This window comes from Procambarus clarkii, chromosome 17, assembly GCF_040958095.1.
Source record: "Procambarus clarkii isolate CNS0578487 chromosome 17, FALCON_Pclarkii_2.0, whole genome shotgun sequence".
NCBI lineage: Eukaryota > Metazoa > Arthropoda > Malacostraca > Decapoda > Cambaridae > Procambarus > Procambarus clarkii.
Window position 1 is genome coordinate 40,104,244 of NC_091166.1, and position 18,124 is coordinate 40,122,367.

General features: G+C 37.9%; 1 protein-coding gene and 2 non-coding genes across 3 annotated transcripts; all 3 read left to right on the top strand.

Annotated features, from left to right (window-relative positions):
• Positions 1-2,757: 2,757 nt before the first annotated feature.
• On the top strand, positions 2,758-14,280 carry LOC123772419 (uncharacterized). Its single transcript, XM_045765551.2, has 6 exons — positions 2,758-2,897; positions 5,730-6,293; positions 7,087-7,202; positions 9,427-9,549; positions 11,646-11,706; positions 13,839-14,280. The coding sequence occupies exons 1-6, from the start codon at positions 2,892-2,894 to the stop codon at positions 14,085-14,087; spliced, it is 1,119 nt and encodes a 372-aa protein (XP_045621507.2). The 5' UTR covers positions 2,758-2,891; the 3' UTR covers positions 14,088-14,280.
• LOC123772603 (small nucleolar RNA SNORA53) lies at positions 9,692-9,917 on the top strand. The gene has a single exon (XR_006774675.2). It is a non-coding gene; the product is annotated as a small nucleolar RNA SNORA53 (small nucleolar RNA).
• Positions 12,039-12,264, top strand: LOC123772602 (small nucleolar RNA SNORA53). Its single transcript, XR_006774674.1, has one exon. It is a non-coding gene; the product is annotated as a small nucleolar RNA SNORA53 (small nucleolar RNA).
• Positions 14,281-18,124: the final 3,844 nt, after the last annotated feature.

Here is an 18,124-nt window from a genome sequence, read left to right on the forward strand (position 1 = left end):
CTGGTTCTACCCTCCTCTATATAAGATGGCTCCTCTATACTCACTGGGCTCACAAACCTATACAGTACACGGGTATTAATTATATTCTATATTTCACATTCCAATGGTAATCACATGACATACTGTGAGATCTCTTTTTGATCTCTTATTGGCGAAGAGTTAGGGGTGACATGATAGAGGTTTACAAGTGGGTGAATGGACATAACAAAGGGGATATTAATAGGGTATTAAAAGTATCAACACAAGACAGAACACGAAACAATGGGTATAAATTGGATAAGTTTAGATTTAGGAAAGACTTGGGTCTTGGTTTTTCAAGATGAAGACGAATTTTATTTGCTATTATAGATTCGAGTAACTTTCCCGCAATAGACGTTAGGCTAATTGGTCGATAGTTAGACGCAAGTGATCTATCTCCTTTCTTAAAAACTGGTATCACATTAGCAACTTTCCAAAACTCTGGCACTCTGCCTGACTCTATTGATTTATTAAATATGGTTGACAGTGGGTCACAAAGCTCCTCTTAGCATTCTTTAAGCACCCTGGCAAACACTTCATCCGGCCCTGGGGATTTGTTTGGTAGATAGTAGTAGATAGTAGACAGTAGAGAAGCGTTGTAGTCTTTAAATAGCAGACAACTAGAGAATGTTGTGATCGAGTGTAGAGAGAAAGTTAAGACATTAGAAAAAATGGGTACAAATTAAGATTCATGTGGATCCCTTCACATGTGGGATTCGGGAATACTGTTGAATGAGGTAGTTGATGAGAAAGTGAAGAGAGCCCCGGAAAAAACTTCTCGATGATAATGTCAGACAACTTTGAAACAAAGACAAGAATCAAGATGATCCAAGAGGATGAAGAAAAAGTTAAGAGAATAGCAATAGTGGACAGCAGTAACAATCAAGAATTATGCAATAATAAATGCAAATTCGTCTTTTACTTATGGTAGAAGAAAATCTACTTGGAAGGATTCAATTTACATGCGATTAAAAGTAGGATAAGGTGAAGATCAGTGAAAAAAATAAGGCGCATAAATTAGGCGTATATAAGGCGTATAAATTATGTAGTATGCCGCATACCCACACCTTAGATCACTATGTATTAGAGTGTCAACTTATTGATAACTATAGAAATAAGGAAATAAGTAGTGTACCACATCAAATTGTTTGGATGTGTGATAATGGTATGATAGACAGAATACTTAGGAGTTACAGGCGCTTTGCTCCAAGAGTGTAACACTTATATTAAGTGCTCGAACTTATAACACTTATATTAAGTGCCCGAACTTATAACACTTATATTAAGTGCTTTGCCCAAAACGCTATGCGTACTAGTGGCTTTAGGTATTTTATGTACTAGCTCTATCTTTAAATCCAACATTATGTTTATAACTAATCCTTTATGTATGTATTTTTACCTGAATAAACATTTGATTTGATTTGATATATGCTGTGTTTATTATATTTAGCGACAGTGTTAAATGTGATTCTTGTACTGTGATTTGTGAATTTGTGCGCCCCTTGAGGGACTTGAAGTAGAGGGAGGGTAGAAATAGCCTCAGCTACTCTATCCCAGCTACATCTATCAAGATGTATTTTATTGTCTTAATAAACGAACTTGAACTTGAGGTGACATGGTCAGGTCAAGAAGGACAAGAGGATTGGGTCCAGGGTAGCAGCAGTAAGCCTGGCTAATGCTAATTTAGCCGTTGAGATGTAAGTCTCATCTTAACCTCAAAAACATACTTTTTTTTTAGTGTGCGAAAGAATTGGTTTAAATCTTTGCATGAAATTCGCAATTATATAAGTGTGGATTTTTTTCCTATGTTATTATGTCTGTAAGAAGACATCACCATTACTTAATAATAATAATAATAATATTATTTAGAGGAAACTAGTCTACCTTGCGCGAAAAGCTGTGCGTATTAGTGGCTTTACGCATAGTATGTACAAGCTCTATCTATAAATACATTATGTTTGTAACTCATTTTGAATGCATGTACTATAACCTCAATAAACATTACCTTATTATTTTATGAATAAACATTATTTATACTAGGATACAAGAGCAGTGAAGGATTCCTAGGTAAGACAAATACAGTGCCTACTAATACAAGCATTTTGGTCATGTAAATATTACCTGCGAAAGAAACACATATTCAATCTACTAAACACGGTGTATATTTTCTATTCATGTTAAGTACAATGAAGAATTTTGGTTTTTATTATATTTTGTTTTGATGTCTATCAAATAATACTTGAACGCATGCACAGGCCTTAGAGGGTGCGGACTTAATAATAAATTATATAGATAATGTTTGTGTATGTATGTTATTAAAACATGCGCACATACGTTAACAACATCCTCATAATAAATGAAGGACCTTAGAATTTCTCCTATGCTTTAAAAACATAAATGGCGCACTAAAATACTATTTTAGGTTCTTCACCTCTCCGTAGCGTCCCTACTCGTGAGATTTTCCTGAACAACAACTGGAGTAATGGAGACGCCTTCATGACATCACGAGTATTTGCTTCAGTGTATTTATTGTAAGTACACTTTCTGTATCGATTTACACCGACAGTTTAGGGTCTAATGTCTAAATTGAATTTGTAGTTAATGGTTTTTATCACTGTATTAATCTGTCACATTGGTTATATTACTCCTGTATGAAACGCACGTTAGTGACGTCAGAGCGTATGAGTGACGTCAGGGCGTATTAGTGACGTCAGAGCAGGGGTGCTCGTCACGGATATCCAGCCCAAGCCAGGGAACACGGCCGCCACCTCCCGCCTCACTCTTCGCGCAGACTCCACGTGCGGTGTGGACGCACCCTCCACTCAATTCCTGTATTTTACTTCTAAATTGAGCTATCGCGGATCAACGCGAACATGAAGGTAAGCTTCCGAGACTGCCAAGGAGTGCGGAGCTGTCAGCTACTCTGACAATAGCCGAGAAGTTGTGTTTTGAGGGGAAAATAGCGGCCATTCCCGCTAGTGAGGAAGCGGCGTCCCGGGCGACATTACTGCTTGGCGTCAGGGGCTAGCCGCGATTTTTTAGAATTGCAATCTTGGCGAGAATATTTATGTTTTGTGGTCCTAGATGTCAAAGATTTAACCTCTTCGTTTGGTTGAATCTGAAATTCAGGTTGGTAATCTATGTACGTTCGTCGATTGATCGAAAATGCTTTATAATAAATTTGTGTAATGAGGAATCGGCTAGCGGCGGCCGTCACCGCCGACATCTTGTTTTATGTTGTTATTATGAGTTGTAATTTGTCTGTATTGCCAGGCTTAGGGTTTGATCAACTTGTTCTGCTTAAACAGGTGTTTGTTTATTTTTTTTAAGTAATATTAGCATCCTGGCGTTTGTGACGTCACAATCTTCTAGCGCCATTTTTGGATCGTTTACACAAAAGAACATTGCAGTAGGTCTATTGTTGAGGCTGAGACACCATTTTCACGCTTATCTAAAGTCACTGGTTACGTTTTGTGGCCAAACTTGCATCTTTGTTATTGTAGTTTTCTAGTTAATTTGTAGTCTTATATGTAGTTATCTAGTTTATACAGGCTTGGTGCTTCTTCTGATATTTAGTGTTATCATGAAGGCACAACAGAATATTAATACAGTGGTAGATGTTGTCCTCGTTACTCGGTGAACGGTTAAATTGTTTGGTTTAGCCAGTAACTGGATGATGAATGGTAACAAGTGAAAAGTTCCCATGCAGGCATGGATTCAAATCCTCATCATGGCCCCTGTAGATTTTCTCCAACATCCTCGTGTTTGGCAAGGGAGATAATGATATGCATAAGAAGCTTCCTGTTCCACATTATGATTAATAGGCTTAAAAGAATGTGTGAGTATTGATAATTAATTTTAAGACAAAGTGCACCGTATATTGTTTGGCAATAGATTTTCAAACGCTTATCTTGAGATGATTTCGGGGCTTAGCATCCCTGCAAAAAAAGGGTCCTCGACCAGGCCTCTATCTTACACACTCCCAGGAAGCAGCCCGTAGCAGCTGTCATAACTCCCAGGTACCTATTTACTGATAGGTGAACAGGGGCATCAGGGGTTTTACACCTGGTTTCACATGGAATTCTGTAAAGCCCTGTTTTGTGCCTCGGAGAGGTTGCAGGATGTGTGAGGGCAGTAGCACTCCCGGTTGCAATTGTTTTGACCATGTCTTGGCACAATCGACTATGGCCAATCGAGGGAGCCGGTCGGCCAAGCGAACAGCACGCGGGACTTGTGATCCTGTGGTCCTGGGTTCGATCCCAGGTGCTGGCGAGAAACAATGGGCATAGTTTCTTTCACCCTATGCTCCTGTTACCTAGCAGTAAAATAGGTACCTGGGTGTTAGTCAGCTGTCACGGGCTGCTTCCTGGGGGTGGAGGCCTGGTAGAGGACCGGGCCGCGGGGACACTAAAAAAGCCCCGAAATCATCTCGAGATAACCTCAAGATGGCATGTCTGGGATCATCCCTAACGTAGAACCCTCATCACGTGTAGATTTGTTCATCTTAAGGGGGTGAGGGTGGTTTCTTCTTTTCTTATGTGATATTTTGCAGATTTTGGTGCTTTGGATCCCTTAAACACTGCACTGCACACCTATTACATACGACACCCCTGTGGTGCACACAAAAATATAATAAAAGTAGTATTCTTTCAAATAGTTAAAATGCATTCTGTTGTCACTGGAAACATGAATTTTCTTTCCAGTAACTAAGGAACACATTTTAACTAGAAAGGGTCTTTCGACATCAGTATCGGTAAATAACTGTAGATGTTTTAGTCATTAAGTGATGCGTGGCGATGCTGTGAGCTGCAGCAACATAGGTTAAGCATGGTTGACCTATGGAGTCTATTAGTACTGAGGCTCGCACACCCAGGATGGTTCACGTGATTGCTTTTTTCAGACATCTGATTATTAGGGACCTAAAGAACAGGATGTGAGCCTATTGTATCCGTGGAAGTTTTAAATCTTACTCTAGATCTAAAAAAAAAAAAAAAAAAAAAAAAAGTGTGCATGACCAGTGCAACAACACAGGTTATGTGCAGTTTAAAGGTTAAGATTTGTATTTTGTCATACCACTGCTGAATATTATGGTAGCCAATCAACTTCAGTTTGGCGTTAATTATTTTTGGTTGGGGATTTCAGGATATCACTGAATCTAAGACATGTACTGTATGGAGGTTGTCTTTAGAAAGACACACTTAGTGGTTGGATAAAATACCTTTATAACTACGGTAGTATTTACACTTTTTCCTGGTGATGGCTCACTTTGAGCACCAATTTCAACCAGTGTATAGTACAGTACTTTTAGGCTTCATTTCGTCTTTTTAGACGTGGCACAGCTGGGGCACTCGGGTATGCACCACTTTAGGGGTCCAAGGCTAAATGGCCTCTTCCAGTACACTCGCACCACTTTGGAGATTAACTGCCACTATGGCTTGATATTCTTATTGCAATGTCAGTGCCAAATATTTCAAAACTAATATTAAGAGGATATTGGCCCTGATTGTAAGCTGGTGCAGTCTACAAAACTCACTGAAGAGCACCATTAGAGAAAATTCCTTCACCTGTTTTATTGATTACTTGACTGTAGTTGTTACCTGTACCTTTACTTTGCCTTGAATTAAAATTGTGTAAAAATCATTCATTTTTTTTAATACATTACTTGTCATGAAATATAACTTCAATTTTGCTGACCTAAAAAAAAATTTCAGTCCCCAGCACAAGCCGTTGGGACACAAAAGAAGACAAAGAAATTGGTAGACAGTCCTGAATTAAAGAAGGCAGCAGCAGAGGCCCTGGATGCGGAGAGCCCAAAGAAGAAAAAAGGGAAAGGAAAGAAGCCAGAGACATCTGGCACAGAGGATATTAAGATAGAAGATAAGGTAGAGGGTGGACAAACAGAACCACAAGCAAAGAAAGCTAAAGGAGCTAAGGCACAGGCTGAAGGTTCAAAGGCCGAGGCAGAGGAAAGTTCTTCTGCTGAGAAAATACAGACAGTAGTTACTGAACATTCAGGGGGTGCACCTAGAGGAAGAGGATCAAGAGGAGGTTTCCGTGGTGGTAGAGGCGGAGGCTTCCGTGGTGCAATGAACGGCTTCAGAGGAAGAGGTGGTGGTTTCAGGGGCGGCAGAGGGGGTGCTGCTGGTGGTGCTGCTGCCGGTGGTGGGGGTGCCAGTGGTTTCAGAGGTGGCTTCAGGGGAGGAAGAGGAGGCAGAGGTGGACGAGGAAGAGGTGGTGGTGGTGCTGCAGGTGGTGGTAGCGGCGGTGGTGGCTCGGTAAGTGTTGTTATTACATGGTTGTTTTCTCTTTTGACATTTATAAATTGCCTGTTATATTCAACTTAAGTTTAACAGCATTCTGTCAATTGGTTTAATTGGCTTTGGCTGAGCTCAGACTAGTTATCTTCCTACCTACCTTCATCTGGTTTGTGTGCAATATTTATAACAGTTGGAATTTTGTGGTAACCCTTTCTGTATTCCCTACAGTTTTCTTGTTGCATTTTTCTTGGTTACTAATTTTTGTCTTATAAGATTTGTTGTTGGGTGCCAAGTATATTAGTGTAATTGTCATTGTGCACATACTCATTTTGTATGTCATATTTCTCAAAGTTCCTTGAAATTTGTGTAAGTCTTAATGAAATTAATATTTGTTGAACTTGTTTTCTATTTGTTTATATAATGTTTTGCACTTGACTAGTTCAGTTTTGTGCATTATGTAATATTAATTTGAAAATACATCTGGCTGCTATGTGAAATTGGAGTAGTTCTGTCTGGGTCTGCAGGCCTTGGGGGAGGGGGGAAGTGCATATGCCAAGGTTTAGGAAGAAAATATATTGTAAAGTTTAAAATCTCCAACCTCTATTTTGTAAATTGTATCTAATTTTGGGATGAGAGGCATATTTGCAGTTAGCTTAATTTAAATTTTGCTAATCTGGTTAGTAGTACTGATTTTAGCTTATAGGAAGTTAGCATTTGTATAGTAAAATCTATTTTCCTCTTATCTTGGCTTGACTTTGACTTGTTCATATTTTGTTCTCTGATTTTATTTATAATTGTTATATTTTCACAGGCATCTGAAAAGGATCCTTGTACTGTGTTCCTGAGTTTTGCAAACCCTATTTCGGCAACAGCTGCATCAGAGTTATTGGATCTTGCAAAATCTGCTTTACATATGAAGCTTGGAAGGTAATTAAAATTGAGTTATTAAAGACTACTGTATTCAAGTTCAAGTAAGTTTATCAGGAAAAGGAAGTACATCTCAAAAGGATAGAGTAGCTTAGGCTGTTTCTACCCTCTATATAAGGTGGCTCCTCTATACTCACTGGGCTCAAAAACCCATACAGTACACAAGTATTAATTATATTCTATGTTTCACATTCCAATGGTAATCACATGGCATACTGTGAGATCTCTTATTGACTATGTTGCCCCTGTCATGTCTTGTGTTGGTTCAAGTTCAAGTATGTTTTTATTGAGACAAGAAAGAATACATCTAGCTACTCTATCTCAAAGGGATAGAGTAGCTTAGGCTATTTCTACCCCCCCCCCCCCTTCTTGTGTTGGTAAAGGCAGACTAAATAAGTTGGAGAAGATACAACATGAAGCCATGTTCACATTCACATAAATCATGAATGTGAATTATTTTCCAAAAGATAATTTTCTAAAGGAACATGAGGTTAACACTATTGCCAGCGCCATGCACGCTCAGCAAACTTTGATGTCATGGGGCCAATGGTGCGGGCGAGCGTGCGGAGACACCTAAATGTGTATACTCGTTTCAGTTTTCTCACCTTAATTCTTGTGCTACGTCGTTCGTTTTGGTATCATTGTGTTCACAATTAAATTCCCTGCAGATGTATATGCATATAATGTCCAATAGCCTGGCAAGACTCCCCACAGCAAAGCCATTAAATCGGAAAAGTTACCTGTGAACGCACAAAATCAGTAAAATGTTTATACAGTACTCGTTTCAGTTTTCTCACCTTAATTCTCGTGCTACGTCGCTCGTTTTGGTATCATTGTGTTCGCAAATGAATTCCCTACAGGTGTATATGAATATAATGTATAAAGCCTGGCGTGCCTCCCCGCAGGAAAGCCTAAAGTTACCCGTAAATGAGCACCAATTTGTACACTGCAACCTAATGTGTATACTCGTTCAGTTTGATAACATCAATTTTCGTTACGTCTTTCATTATGGTATCAAATTGTTGGTGACATAAAGGCGTGCATTTTAAAACTAGTCCCAACATAATAGCACAATAAATAGAATTTTAACAAATATTTTAAAATTTTGACCAAAAACCTATTTATAATCATATAAGTGTTCAGACATCAAGTTTCAGGTTACATCTTTCATTTTGATATCAAATTGTGCGCATTCTGAAGGCGCTTAGTTTGATACTATCCCGTGGTCGATTGGATAAAAAATTAATTTTATACAAATTTTTGTAGTGGACGCAAGTCCGGTCCAAAGCTAGGATTCAAGAGAAAAATAATGGACGTGAGTCCGGTCCAAAGAGACCGATAGTGTTAAGTTGCATAGGTTCACAAACCAGGGCGCGAATTGGTGCAATTTTGTTTTAATATATTCTCTTTGATTTTTGAACAGGGGTGTTGACAGTTATGGTGATTAAGAGGACAAGACAAATCTCAATAGTGAAGTGCTGATATTGAATAATTTTAAATATTTGATGTTATTAATAGAGGGATTATTGCAAGCAAAGATGTGAATTGGGTTAGACACAACGAACTGGTGGTGAAAATCTTAAAGGTAATCTTTGTACAAGAGATTTAAAAAATATTGTTGAATGTAAATAAGTAAGGGTGTAATGTATGTAAATAAAAGGGTGCACAGTGACAATGCCAACCCTTTTATATGGGTGCATGTCATTAAAGTAGCATGAATGTAAATATTTACTTTGGAGTAGCATTTTATGATCTGTTACATATGTACATTTACAAGATTCAATGAGAATGTGTCGTATGTATGCATATGTAAAATATTATAAAATGCAAGATTGATAAACTGAGTTGGTTTGGAAATGTTGAATGAGTGAATAATGGCCTGCTTGTGGAAAATGTGTATAAATGTGAATTTAACTGTAAGAAAGTGAGTAAAGCATCATCCAAATAATGGGGTAATGATTTTTTATATGTAAAGTAAGCTGCATTAAGTATAGCAACATTTGACAGGCGTCAATGTCATGTATAGAATACACGAGGAAGGTGGTGTAGGTTATTAGGCCAGTAGGACTTTGATAAAAATTTCATCCATAATCTTGACATTTTAAATGTCTGTGGTATATCAATGTAGTTGGCTATGTTTTGTTATTTAAATTAAATATGCATTTAATGGCTTTTATGGATTTTATTTATAGTATGTTTAATGACTTGTGTATTTTTCCACCAGAAATTGTTTCCTTACATTTGCAACACCTGAGGAAGCCACAGAGCTGCTAACGAAGGCCCAAAATATGGAATTCGGTGGTTTGAAGCCATATGTAGATAATGCATACAAAGCCCATGGCAACCAGTACGTATACAGTATTAAAAAAGTTCTTGATTGATATTTATATATAGTAAAACATTCTCTGATCTTGTCTTAATTTTCAAATATTTAGATGAATACCTAGTTGTTTTAAGATCTCTTATTGGTTATATTAAATGTAAAGCTTAGCATGCTCCTTAGATCCATCTAACGGGACTTAATTGTCCACCAACTTTACCGGTTGGCCATCGTTGGTGAATGAGTCATTAGCATGCTAGACAAGTGTACCTCCTCCTGCCAGCAAGTCTCACCAATCACACTTGGCCATCATGGCTAGGATAGAGATAATTGCCTCGGCCTGCAGTTACTCTTGTTGTGACTATATTGGTGTAACAGCTGGTGTTGGGGACAAGCTTTAAGATGTCTACTTAATAACACGTTTATGAAGTTAGAAGTATACAGGACAGTACATAATTTATAAGGTGTTTGCTGGGAGTACCCAGTGTGCAGGTTCAGATCCTCCTCATGACTCCTGGTTTTCTTATTGTTATATCAGGTTAATTAGATTTCTTTGCATTGTTTTAAGCTAATATTTTTAGTTTATTTGTAGAATTAAAACTCATTCTTAATTAATAGTATATTGATACTGGAAGTATATTGGAAGCTAGAAATATTTACTTAAAATGTTTTTTGTATTTATGTAACTTGCTTACCTGCAAACAATTTCTTTAGTTCATTTGAAAGTCATTGTCAGCCTGGTCAGGAGGGCTAATCTCTTTGGTGATTGTGTTGTCATGATGCAATGCTTTAGTCCAGTACAGGGCCATGTAGAAAGAAGTCAGTCAGGCAGATCTGCTAACTGTCAGAAGCTGGTCGGTTCTCTTTAAGGTATTTATAGTGTTCTATTGATATGTATTGACAGGAAATGTATTAACCTGGTGCTGACAATGTTCTTTAATCTATGGTAACCTGACTTTTTATTAGATTTATTTTTAGTTCTTACCATTTCACTCCAGTATGTTGAAATGGACTGCACAATATTTTCGGCAAAATCCACTCAAATCTTGAATGGATTGAGGCACTGACTTAGGTTTATCTAGCTATTGTTTCCAGCTCATTACTGTGAGGTTGACTTATTAGTTCCAAATTAATCAGTATTAAGATTGAATTTACAAAATTCTCTTGTATTTGAGATTGGCTGTGCAGTCCTATTATCCATGCTTGTCAGCTTTGATTAGGTTGTGATCACATTTACTGTATTGGTTTGTGCCTCGGAGAGACTGCAGGATCCGTGTGAGGGCAGATGAACTCCCGGTTGCAATTGTTTGTCTTGGCACAGTCGATTAAGGCACGTCTGGGATCCTCTCGGATGTAGGTTCAAACCCTCATCCTGGCCCTTGTGGATTTGTTCCTTTGCTACACAGTATTTCTCGTGAAACTTGTATTTCTGGCTGTGATGTTTTGTGTTGCTGCATCAGGCTACCAGGGTGGTGCTCTCTGCACATCATCACTACTATGGTTTTGTCATTCATTCATTGTAAATGGCTGACAGGCAGATGAAAATTTTTAACATTCCTTTCAAATTTCTAGGAGCATTTTTCATTTAGGTAATGAATAAATAAATGTCTTAAAAGGTGTCAAAACATTATTTAATGACTGTTATCAGGTGTGGTTACATATGCTAGGTAAGGTGGCAAGATGTAAGCTTCCTTCATAACCGCTGACATTGTGAGAAATTTCTCTTAAATTTATGATAACTCTACTTATTTTCAATATTTTACTAGCAAAGAATTTTGTGCCCTGCGAACTTGCCCAGTATGCTCATCTAGCTCCCTAGATTATGGTTACCTTGAGGTGTTTCCGGGACTTAGCGTCCCTGCGGCCTGGTCATCGACATGCCCGATTGGAGCCCTTGGTCTCTCATTCGTAATATGGCCACATTAGGTGCAGGGCATTTTCTTTATTCGTTTATAAATCAAAAGTGTCTCGTACACTAGCAAATACGGTAACTACTGCCCTGCCAGATGTGGTCATTTATTCATCGCTGAAGCATTTCTGGTTTGGGTTAGCACTTTGGTTCATAACTTACGAATGTCCCTCTTAACCCAACATGTATTCTTCCTAATTAGTCTATCTTTCAGGAAAGAAGCTGAAAAGAGAAGTTCAGATGATGCTGCAGCCTGTCCAGCTAAGAAAATTAAGGTAAGCTAAAGTCATGTTTATTATGAAGTTAGTATAATATAGGCATATAAAAACGTGTTATGCGATTCAGTGATGAACTTATTTTTAAGTCATTTTATTATGCAATTAGGTTTTGTTCCCATGTCTAAAGTTTAGGTTGAGGTGTTCCCATGTGTAAGCTAGCTAGCTGCCTTGTCGTGTGTTGTACTAGTAAATACAGCAGTGTTACATAGTCTTCCTAGTCTGTCTGTTTGATAATTACTATAAAGACACTAGAATTGTTGTTTGGTGCATTTCCAAATACCCTGAATTATAAAGCTTCTATACTGTACTTCTGTTTTATGAGATAAAACAGCATGCTCCTTAGATCCACCTAACGGGACTTAATTGTCCACCAACTTTACCGGTTGGCCATCGTTGGTGAATGAGTCATTGGCATGCTAGACAAGTGTACCTCCTCCTGCCAGCAAGTCTCACCGATCACACCTGGCCATCATGGCTAGGATAGAGATGATTGCCTCGGCCTGCAGTTACTCTTGTTGTGACTATATTGGTGTAACAGCTGGTGTTGGGGACAATTAAGAATAAAATAATCTTGTATATTACTTATACTATTTACAATTATTTTAAAGGGGCTGAGTGCTTTTTTTTTCATGGATTTTTTTGCCTTGGTATAATCTACTTGGTATAAATGCCAACCTTGTCTAAATATTCAACATTGTAACAATAATTTTTATTTGTATTTGGGCAATTTTCAAAAATTTCTGACTACGAATATTCGGTTATTTTTTCATGGCTGTTTGGAATTCAGTGGAATATTTGTCTTTTATGCTATTTAGATTTCACATGGCGGGTTCTTGAACACCTCCATAAAGTTGGGATTTATGCAGTCTTGGCCTGGGCCACAATCATGGCTTTAAAGTTCTTTACAATTTAGACTTTTGCTATGACCTTTTCTTAGAAGCAGGTCATTCTTTATCCCGTTTGTCACTATAGTACTCGTCTTTCGTATAAATATTCTACTATTGGGGTTATTCTTTGACACTCGTTTGTCTTGGTTGCCCCATGTATCGCCTCATGAGTTTGATGCCCTTAACTTATTTAAGGTCATGCAATAAATGAAAACTAATTTGATTTCAATCAAACTTTTTTGACATATATGAAAAGGGTTTCAGCTCGTCCAAGTCTCAGCATTGTAGCATAAATAGTAAGAGAAAAAATATTGAATTGTCAAATTTTTTAAAAATCTCCAAATGGTCAAAAATTATCAAACAAGTGTTAACTGAAATCATGTTTGACTCGGCTATCACAATAACATATAATACAAAAATTTAATAATTAGTTTTATATAATTTTTTTTTTTTTTTTTTTGAGACATTGTTTTTCTTATTTGTTTATCGGACGATTTGCGTGAAACTTGCACACCTGACTGCACGTAAGCCTATCTGTAAGGGTGCCCATTTTGGAGGAAATTGGTTGATGTCAATCTTGGCTACAGATGGCAGAACCTTAGACTTTATTTTACTTATTTTGTTCAAGTAACATAAACGTACCTATAACTTTCATTTTTTATTCAATTTACATGAAGCTAGTAGAGTTTAGATTTCTACAATCTGATTTGAGCTTTATTTCCTAAGTGCATTTATTGATTTTATAATAGTAATAAACCATGATATATTTGCATAATTTTTTTATGGAACTGACTTTATATTAGTAAGACTAAACATTTTGGACAATCTTCTGAATCAGATCCTTTATTGTATGCTAATGTGATAGAAAAGTGTCAAGAAATGATTTCAATTGAAACTTGTGGTTGTTATAAAGATTTGAAAATGTGTAAAATTTGTTGAAAAAAAACTCCCTTTCTATTTAGGCTGTAATACGGAAACTTAAAACAATTGCAGCCCTTTTCATATACAACTAGTCAAAAAAGATTGGTTGACATTGAACAACTTATAAGAAACGCAGTTAAGTTATTGATCTTTGATCTAGACAAACTATAGCGAGACCCATACATAAATTGAACTAGAACATGCATATTTTGTCACTGCTTTATCAGGGTTACAGATGGTGCACATGGTAGGCTTAAAGATTTTTAGTTGTAACAAGATTCAAAGACTTGTGTGGAGGTTCAATCAATTTTTTTCACCTAGGTTGACAAATCGGCTAAGGCCAAGGCCGATAAGGATGAAGATGATGAAGAAATGGAGGAAGATGAAGATGATCCCGAAGAGGATGATGAGGAGGAGGAGGAAGATGAAGAGGAAGATGAAGATGAGGAGGAGGATGAGGAAGAAGGTGGTGATGATGAGGGTGAAGAGGCAGGTGGAGAGGAAGATGGTGCTGGGGAAGGTGAAGATGATGAGGGTGAAGAAGATGAGGAAGGAGAGAGTGATGAATAAATTTTGGCACTTGATAAAAGTTTTCAGGAACTTAGTTCGGAGATATTCAGATCTTGGTGGGAAATTCGTTAGATCGTTAGGTTATTCTTATATCTTTTACTGCCATCTTTTTGCCCCATTATAGAGTGGATAAAGAAGTAAATGAAAAATGTGGATTGTATTCCATTGAATTTAATAAAACCTAGCTTCTTAATGAGAGATTTTAATTTCACCCCCCTTTTGTATAGTCAGTGGTTTTTGTTGTGATGGGCGACATCTAGTGTTACTAGAATGAGTGTCATGGTTATGTCCCGAAGCTTACAAAGGTTCCTGTGTAACTAGTCTTAATGATAACAGCAGGCCTGTTAAATATAAGTACAGTATAAATATGTTCGTGGTGAGGGAGTCCAAAAGACCAAGTAAAACCAAAATTTTTAATGTAATGTACATTTTAAGTGGTAAATGGAAGAGTAGTGTGTAAAGGAGTATAACTGTAAAGTGCCATTTGTTTGAATACCAGATGTTCTAGTAGATCAACACTTAAGGTCACATTTAAGATTTAGTTATTTTCTTTGTTAATAATTTTTGGTATCTGGTGATATTGTAGGATGGAAGTGGATGTATTTTGTATCAATTTTGTTATTGCCCCTTTACTGTTTACTAATAAGCATCTTTATATATGTAGATTTCCTTCATGCTGCTGGAAGTACTTGGGTTATAACACTTGTGCTCTAAAGGTGGTGTTCAGCTTTACTGTTTGTATACAAATGGGGGTCAAGAATATGCTTCCTCTAGACAAATTAGTTTCAGGCCTAACTGTTAGAAAGGGGAGCAAGTATTAGTCTGCATTGACCTAAAATTATAATAATAAGTTAAAGTAGATTTATATATTAAGGTGAATACATTTTGGAACTGTCAATTTTGAAGAAATTTGTACTGAAATTTATTTGTCTGTAATGTTTCCTTGGGAACACTTCATTTTTGTTTATTAAAGGTTTGTAAAGGAGTACCTGCTAGTTTTTCTATCAAAATTTAATAATTTGCTAATGACAATGTTTGCCCAAAATTCAAATATTCAGTTGCTAATAGTGCTTTGGAAAAACAAAATATTCATGTCTGATTGCTGCACCTTATAGAATGTCCCAAATTTTTCAGGATCGAGCTTTCCCAATTTTCCTATATCTTTTAGTCATTTATCCCTCGTCATACAATTTTTTGGTCTCATTAGCATAGTGAGCGATATCAAAGAGGTCTCTTGAATGTCTTTCCTCACATGGTGCTATAGTCTTGGCCTGTTGAGTTATATTCAGACATATTTGATAAACTATTAATTGCATAATAGTTACATACCTGTTGCATTACAACCTAACTACTATAGACTTTAATGGCCTGATTTGACTATTAAAGTTGTAGAAAGAGGTGGCTTTCACAACTTCCTATTTTTAGATCATTCTACATTTTACCTACCAGTAAGTAATTTGATAATTACTTACCCGTACAGGGTAAGAGTAGTTTGTCCGTCCAGCTTCCACCTGTGTACTTTGCGTCCAGCTGTCTTGGTCTGAAGGGGCTATCCTTGTCCACCTTATCTATATCCCTCTATTGTAATCATACCTTGTAATCATACCAGTTTGTTCTTTCTATGCTCTAGGATTGAGAGCCAAACATGCTTGTAGCCTAGCCCTCTTAGCTCTGGCACCAATCTTGTTGCAAACCTCAGTACTTGTTAAATTTTGGCTCGTTTCACAAGGTGCGGATTCTTCGCACAAACGTTCCCAAGATTTTTTTATTTGCCAGCGTCCCATATGCTGCCGGTGTTATCCTGTTTGCCTCCAGTTAGCGTGAATTATATCTACTCCCAGATCCCTGTAGTGCCCAGGCATCTACCATTGATGTGTGAGCTCTCTCCCTTGGGAAGGCCATTCACGTAAATTAGGAACAGCAGCGGTCCCAGGACAGACCCCTTATGAAAGTCTAGAAAAATAGTCTACCAAACTTTTCCCTTCCCTATCTTATTTTAATAACCACCTTAAAATGCGTTGATGGCCTTCCCACCTAGAAGTACCTCATACCATTAGGTATGAAGTCAAACAAATTTTCCTGGCGACAGTGAAGAGTTGCCAGAAACGATAATTTCAGGAGTGTTGCCATAGACGGATTTGTGGGATATTTTCACAATGGCCAGTGTAGACTTTAATTAACAAGTAAACAACTTTATTTTACTAGTGTGTATATTTACTACACTGAGCTCACCATACTGAAGCAGCAGCATCGTGGCCCAGACTTTTTCACAACACACACAAATTAGGGTTGTCCGTTTCGATCTCATAGAAAACGACGACCCCTAAAGGAACCAAACTACCTCAAATGTTGTGTACACTAGTCAAGCGTTGCCCTGCAGGTAGGCTGCAAACCTGGTGGCCTACCCGTCCGTGTGTGTGCGTGCGCGTGTAATTACCCAAGTGATTACCTAAGTGTAGTTACAGGATGAGCTGCGCTCGTGGTGTCCCGTCTCCCTAGCACTGTCATATAACCTTTGAAATTACTGACGGTTTTGGCCTCTACCACCTGTGTGTGTGTGTGTTGTGTCTGTCTAGAGACCGCTCTACCGTTCAGCCCAAGAAGTTGTACGAGCCACAATATAAAAAAATGCAGTGTTAACACATGGAATGTTAACATCACTATGGCAGTGATGTGAAAGAAGCGGGCACTACAGTTTGACATGATATAGCCCAATAGGCTCTATAGTCTACATCGGCTCTTTGGTCTCTAATAACAATCGCCTGAAGTTTAACCTCCGCAAGCCCAACTAGGCGAATACACAATCTTGAGGATGATCTGATTACCCCAGAATAGGTCCTATGGCGCGCCTTCCTGTCTTCAGAACCACAAGCAGGTCAGTTCACCAGGCCAGTTCACTGTAATTATGCTATAACTAAACTAAGCCTCTGCAGGTCAGCCTCCAATTTCTCCACAGATCTGTGAAGCTTAGTTTGCCTACTTGTAAAGCTAATGGGTGGGTTTATAGTCCCTTTTTTGAAAGTTTAAAAGACTAGGTTAACACTAGTAGGGCTGTCGTACCGAGGGAGTAGACTTTGTACCGTCAAGTAGTGCCAAGAGTTATTTGAGTGCTTACCACCCATAATGTCAACCTTCAGTGGTATTACTAAATGCAAGATAAAAAGGAAGATGTTGTATGGGGAGGGGGCAAGTCAGTCTAGTTTGGAATTATATTCTGGGGTCTATGAACACCTCCAAACTAGACCTGATCATCCGGGTTGTGGGTTCAGGAAAGCATCATCTAACAGCCTAATTAGAAACAGCCGCGAGAACATTGTGCCCAGCTGCCAGCAGTACAAATCACGTTTAATCAAGATAAAATAGCGTTTGAATTTAGATAAACTGCAACCTCAAAGTTTGAAATCAAGAATCGGCGCGGGGCATCAGAAAGTCTTCAGATCAAGTTAAAGTACGTTTATCGAGACAAGAAATACATCTCAAAAGGGATAGAGTAGCATAGGCTATTTCTAACCCCCTATTCCTCAATTCATAAGTGACGGGCAATTTGTTTACTTTTGCCCCAGGGGAGAGTATTGGGCAGGGACACTCAATCCTGCGAGTAGAACCCCACGGTGGACATAACGTCATAGCAGCATGTACAAAACACTAGAAAAATCGTTGGGTTCTTAATCTTTTTTTATTACCCACAGCTGGGTACTAAACATACATGTCAGTTAAGCATATGTACTTAGCTATACTATGTACAAGTTAACAGCGTCTCAAGAATTAATGATAAAAAGAAGCCACCAGGCCGGGAAGGTCTCAAACAATAATATTAACATTGTCAACTTTAATAATCTTATGTTAAATAGCGGGTGGAAAATGGGGTATTGTCTTACCAGAATGTATATTTGACAAATATGGTTTTTCTAACTATGTGGGGTTAATTATTTTACACATTTTTAGTGACTGGTGGTCAAGGCTGCGTCCATCACTTTCACGGGAGATTCTGCAACTCTTCCGCTCAACTATTTCCAATCCGCATCTCCATGTATATT

Bases quoted from the DNA above. Each gene is read 5' to 3' on its own strand.
- LOC123772419 (XM_045765551.2), top strand. The intron at 7,203-9,426 runs GTAATTAAAATT...TTTTTCCACCAG, and splicing joins TTACATATGAAGCTTGGAAG to AAATTGTTTCCTTACATTTG. The intron at 11,707-13,838 runs GTAAGCTAAAGT...TTTTTCACCTAG, and splicing joins GTCCAGCTAAGAAAATTAAG to GTTGACAAATCGGCTAAGGC.